Source organism: Microtus pennsylvanicus, chromosome 4, assembly GCF_037038515.1.
Source record: "Microtus pennsylvanicus isolate mMicPen1 chromosome 4, mMicPen1.hap1, whole genome shotgun sequence".
Taxonomy (NCBI): Eukaryota; Metazoa; Chordata; class Mammalia; order Rodentia; family Cricetidae; genus Microtus; species Microtus pennsylvanicus.
In genome coordinates, this window is record NC_134582.1 from 106160310 (window position 1) to 106166551 (window position 6242).

Here is a 6242-nt window from a genome sequence, read left to right on the forward strand (position 1 = left end):
TGAAAAGGGACCTGAAATTGGCTATGAAATCAGAGAGTGGGGACCTTCATGGAAAGAGATGAGTGAGAATAATGGGGAAGACACCAGGGAAGGCTTTGTCATATGTTGACTTCCTGCTTCATTTTGTAAAGAAAGGAGTAGCACTAATATCAAAATCACAGCTATTAAGTTGTTTGTGAGAACAAGACCTGGCTTTTAGGAGAAGGAAATTTAAATGAGGAAGTATGGTACAGAGTCCCCAAAACATACTATAAAGAAATATTAAAGAGGCAGAAAGACTCCATCATTCCATTCTGGGTCACTTTGACATTAATCTGAACAGTTATAAAATACTTAGGAAAGATAAGGATATTATTAATAATGAGAAAGAGATGGCTAATTCCTTTGGGTAATTCATTTGGCTCTAAGATTCCTTCACCTTCTCGTCTACAGGATTCTCTGATCTTTGAAAGGAAGAATTTGATGTAGACATCCCATTTAAGGGCTGAGTGTTCCAAGGTCTCTCATTCTCTGTGTATTGTCTGCCTGTGGGTCTGTGTATTTGTTCCCACGTGCTGCAGGAGGAAGCTTCTCTGATGATGTCTGGACAAGACACTGATCTAAGAATGCAATAGAATATCATTAGGAGTTATTTTATAACTACAATTTTTTCTTTTCTTAGCCAGATAGTACTTAGTTTTATTCTAGATCCCTGGTCAATCTGTTCTCAGGTTCTTGGGCACCTGAGCAGTTTTGGGCATGGATTTCACTCATGGGCCCCTTAAGCCAAATCAGTTATCAAGTGGTTGCAGCTACAATTTTTGTTTCACCATTGCCTTGGAATTTTTTTTTTAGGCAAGACACCATTGCAGATAAAGAGTTTGTGGCTGTGTTGGAGTTTATATTTCTATTCTGAGACCATATAGAGTACAGTCATGTATCAAAGAAGCTGAAAAATTGGGGTGAAGCCTCTATATAGGCACCAACTTGACCTCTCTGTATTAATGAGCTGTGCAGATGATGTCTTCAGCAGTGGGGCCGAGCTGTGAGTTGTGAGGAGCAACCTACAGCCTGGGCAGCAGCCTGGGCTGTTATGATTCCCATCCTTCCCATTTGGCCAACAACTCTTATTTTTGAATTTCTATCTACCCTGACATATATGATATAGGTCTTAGTTTCCCTGTTTCTAAATTTACCCTTCAATAGGTAGAATAGGAATCCTGTTTGGTTTCTTCAAAAGCTGTCATTTCATTTATAAAGAAGGATGTTGAGCTTCTGTTATGTGCCAGTTGCACCTGTATGTATGGCGGCACCACGATTCAGTGCGCAGAGTAAGAGCCTGAACTTATCTCACAAGGACACCCCGTGGTGCTTTTTTTCAAGAACACAATGATGATACCATTGTTTTAAAACTCAGTCCCGAACCCACCTTTATTTACATCATATGACATTTGGGATAGGAAGGGCTTCCTAGGAACTAACTTGAAAAATACAAAGAAGGACCACTCTTGGACACCGCTAAGTATAAAAGATTACTTTTAGAATAAAGTCAGTATTGTGGTTCGAGTAAGTCCCATATGATAGTTAAAGTACTTAAGGGGCAGGAATGAAAGAATCGTTTACAGAAAATTCCTTCAGTAGCAACAGGCACAGGTAGAACAAAGGACTCTAAATCGTCCTAGTCCATTCTTGGGACTTGATCAGAAAGCAGCATCTGCAGTGCTTAGCTTCATTTATTCTACTCCTGTCTGATGAGGGATTTCAGAAAGAAAATCAAGAGACCTGTTCCATCTTTCAGAAGCAGATTCTAACCAGGTCACAGCTGGGCACTTTGAGAAGATGAAAACCAGTCAGAAGATGCAGGTCTCTCTGTACACAGAAACTTAAGTTAGTTGTTCATTTTCTCCTCTCTCGTTTTCCTTGTCAAAATAATTATACTATGATTAAGCTTGAAATAACTGCTGAGCAAAATAGATATAGTAATCGTGGAGATCGAGGGACCCTGTACTTCAGGGACTGGGGCTCAGCAGAGGCCTTCCTTCCCCTGACACTGTGACAACACGAAACTTACAGTCTGCAATATCTGATGGCAGCCAAGAGCCCCACAAATCCTGACAGTACAAACATGACCTGACAAGTGTCACCTTCCCAGAGCTGCTCCAGATCTTGTCTGCACCACAGAGGTCCCGGTCAGTACATGGAGGTAAGGAGACTAGTTCCTGGAGATACAGAGATGGAACAGAAATGCGATGTATCACTTTCCATCCTCAGGCTGGAGTCCGTGACAGAGCTCTGGGTGGGCCTTAGCCTATCTTACCTTTCTAAATGGATCAAAAAGGTAAGATTTTCAGATGTCTAAATCCCGGAGACGATCATGATACTTGCAGTAAGTTTAGCACTAGAGAGATTTGGCAGGGGAATTGTTCAGGGCTAGCCTGGTTACAGAGGGAGATTCTCTCTCAAAAATAACTAGATAAATGAAAGAAAATAAAAACCTTCTTTCAGGTTCAACTTTGCCAGCATTGTGACTTCAACAGTGTCGCTAGTGTCTGTAAGCCTTGCACTTTTCAGTTTGATGTATTTTCACTTTACTAATATTGGCATAGTTTTACAATAGCCTTCTAATTTTGTTGGATGGTTTTTCTGTCTGTATCCATCCTTGAAGGCTCTTGATTTTATCACATACTATTACAATCCTTGTATTAAATTCAGTCATTATATTCCTGGCTAGTGAATAATATAATACTCAGTGTAACAGTTATCGTTACCATCTTGAGAAATGCTGCTATTTAAGATCCAGGCTGTTGAGGAGCACACCCAGAAACAGCTCATCTTATATTTATCCCACGCTAAGCAGCACAGAGCAACAATCTTTTTAGTTTTGTCTGTTTTCCTGCAAGCTCGTTTCTTTTAGAAAAACCAGGTTTGGTAGATGTAACTTCAGGTTCTTGGACATTAGACTCATCCTGGCATCAACCATCCATCTAAACACAAATCCATTCCTCCTTTTAAATTCATTTCCTTTAGCATTTCCCAAATAATGTGGAAGATGAGACACCTCTTCCTCCATTGATGGTGACTTCAGTAGAAAGGAATCAATTATTAGGATATCAGAGCCTGGTATCAAATATGACTTAAAGCTTGGAAAATGGAAGAGAGGACAAGAAAAGTAGGAATGCCCACAAAAACAAGGATTGAAAAAACATAAAAATTTTAATGTTGTCTATCAGTACTTGTGAGAACTGAAAATAAGTATTTTGACAGATTCCAATCACTGACAAAACACTTATTTTTTTTATTCCAAACATGGTAGTGAATGCTGATATTAATATCTGGAGCGTATTTCATTTGTACAGATATTTAGATGATATTGTGATTTCTAGGACTCACTGAAACAGGCAATAATTACCTCTCTGCTAGAGGAAACAGTGAAAGCAATAACTGGCATTTCTAGAGTCATGAGGCCACCTGAAAACAAATCTGGGAACAAGGCTAGGTTGAGGAAGTCACCCATACAATCGTCGGTACATAGACAATGAAATCGATCCTGTGAGCTGAGCAGAATGAAGAGCAGTGAATAGAGACAGTGCATGCACTCAGAACACTGGAATATTCAGATTTTTCATATTCTAGAAAAGGTGCCCAAAGCTTACCGCAAATCCCTGAGAAATGAGAATGGAGATCCAGAACTTGAGGAATAGCATCCTACCTGAATCCAAGTTCTGGAATCAGCTCGGATTGGTAAATAAAAAGCAGCTTGCATGACAAACAGGTGGGAAGAAGAGCAGGCTGCAAAACCAGCTGACATAATAGCTGCTCAAAAGACCCCACAGAAGCAAATGCTATCATGAACTCTTAGACAGGGGAACCCCTGCTCACACCAGTATGTCCCCACGTACTGTGCTACGTGCAGTTGACATTGAGGACTTAGAGCTTTTGGCAGTATAGAACACCCCATTAATCCTGTTCTTTACCTCAACAGCATCCCCTGGTCCACAGCTGTTCTATGTTCCCTTATGTGTCCTGAGGTAACTCACTGCAGTTACAGATGGTCAGAAGTCATCCGCTAGGACCAGAGATCTCTGCTACCCCCTATTCTAGAAAGCAGCACAAGGTTCTGCTGGACACCATCCCTAGCTGCAGCCTAGCAGTTACATGAAAATTTTCAAGTTATATTTTGATGATTCCGTTTTAACTCTAGGGCTCTATTTGAAAAAGTTGTGCAATTGAACTTGACATTGAGAACTACCTTTAAAAAAACTAGTAAATATACATATGGAATGAAATCACAGAATGATCAACATAAACAGTTTAAAATTATTAGGATGTAGAAATTAAAGTTATAAGGCTTTGAAGTCAAATGCAAATCTCGAAATTGTTACAGTAATTAAGAGGGAAATAAAAACAGAGCCTTTGTCTCTGAAATTCAGTGGGGAAAATATGATGAAATAGAGAGAAAGAAAAAAGGAAGAATTTTGTTTCGGAAAATTTACAGTTCATTTCAGTTATGATGAGAGTTATCTATGTTAATCCCAGCATATGGAGAGACAGACTCATACACAAAGAAACACACATAAACAAATTCACATATTTTAACAAGTCAATTTTGCTAGTATAGAGCTCAAATGTATCCCCTTTAAAACTTTAGAGTTTTATTCCAGTTACCAAGCTCCCCTGTCAGAGCACACACATAACTCAGAGTCCACAGGGAAGAGGAGTTCAGAAACCCAGTCTACAGCAGCACATGTGTCCACCACTGACTCTCGTATACCAGAAAATGCTATTATGTGAAATGTTTTTCAGATAGATGCTGATGCTTTTGGAAAAAAAACCCTCTTTTTATCCTGAATACAAGATTTTCTCCTAAAAATGAAGAAATGCTTTTGAAATTTATTAAGCAAATAGCTTTCCTCTTCATGACTGTGTTTGGGACTCTGGGGAACATTTCTGTTACTGTGAATTATATGATCAGATGGTGTGGAGGACCTGAGAAGAAACCTATAGACCTTATTCTCATCCACTTGGCTATTACAAACATCATAATTCTTCTTGCAAAAGGATTGCCAAAGACAATGATAGCTTTTGGTCTGAGAAACTTCCTAGATGACATAGGATGCAAGATCCTCATTTATCTGTCAAGGGTCGCCCGTGGGGTCTCCATCTGCACCAGCAGTCTCCTCACTGTGGTCCAGGCCATCATCATCAGTCCCAGAGCATCTGGGTGGAGGAGACTCAGACCACAGTCTGCATGGCACATCCTTCCATTCTTTTCATTCTTTTGGATACTCAACGCTTTATTAGCTATGAACCTAATCCATTCCATCACAAGTATAAGCCTGAATATATCAGAGCCTAAGAATGGTAACAAATATTGTTATTTTATGTTAGAAAGTCAGAAAATAAAGTGGATTGTTCTCCCTCTCATGGTCCTGAGAGATGCTGTGTTTCAGGGAGCCATGGGAGGAGCCAGTGGCTACATGGTATTTCTTCTCCACAAGCATCACCAGCATGTCCTCCACCTTCAGAACTCCAAGCTTCTCTACAGAACTCCCCCTGAGCTGAGAGCTGCTCAGAGTGTCCTCCTTCTGATGCTCTGTTTTGTTTTCTTCTATTGGACTGACTGTGCTATTTCTCTATTTTTAAGTCTCTTTTTAGCAAAAAAACCCTTGATGGTAAATATTCAAGAATTTATAACCCTTGGTTATGCAACTTTTAGCCCTGTTGTGTTGATTCACAGGGAAGGACTTCTGCCTGAGTGTTGGCATGCTCAGTAGGGAAAATTGAGAAAATATCTCTTTTATTTTTCTATTAAATCAGCGTGATAGAGCTCTCAGTCCTATAATATTGTGGGCAAGACAAAATTCTCTCAAATCAGTTTAAGTATGTGTTTATTCTCAATCAGTCTTCTGGTGACTCAGCCTTCTGCTGAGAGAGAGATCTTAGTAAATTACAGTGATAAGTGAAACCTTATTATCTACTTTTCCTCTTTTTGGATGGGATTTTAAAAAATTCCTATGTCTGTATTTTGTACTGACAATTTACAAGAGTTATTTCCTTGTGTCCCTGTAGCACATCAGTGCCTCGCTCCTGGAAGGATAGAAGAGGTTGTCAAATGTCCTGTGACTGACTGGAGTTAGAGAGTTTGTTCTGTACCATTTGTGGTTGCTAGGAATTGAACCTGGGTCCTCTGAAAGACAAGCCTGTTGTCTCAACTACTGATCCATGCCTCCAACACAGAGAGAATGGTCTTATTTATATTTTGT

General features: G+C 39.7%; 1 protein-coding gene across 1 annotated transcript; it reads left to right on the plus strand.

The window, feature by feature from the left end:
• The first annotated feature begins 4856 nt into the window (after window positions 1–4856).
• Window positions 4857–5753, plus strand: LOC142848860 (vomeronasal type-1 receptor 4-like). The gene has a single exon (XM_075971043.1). It carries the CDS (start codon window positions 4857–4859, stop codon window positions 5751–5753), a length of 897 nt encoding a protein of 298 aa, XP_075827158.1.
• Window positions 5754–6242: the final 489 nt, after the last annotated feature.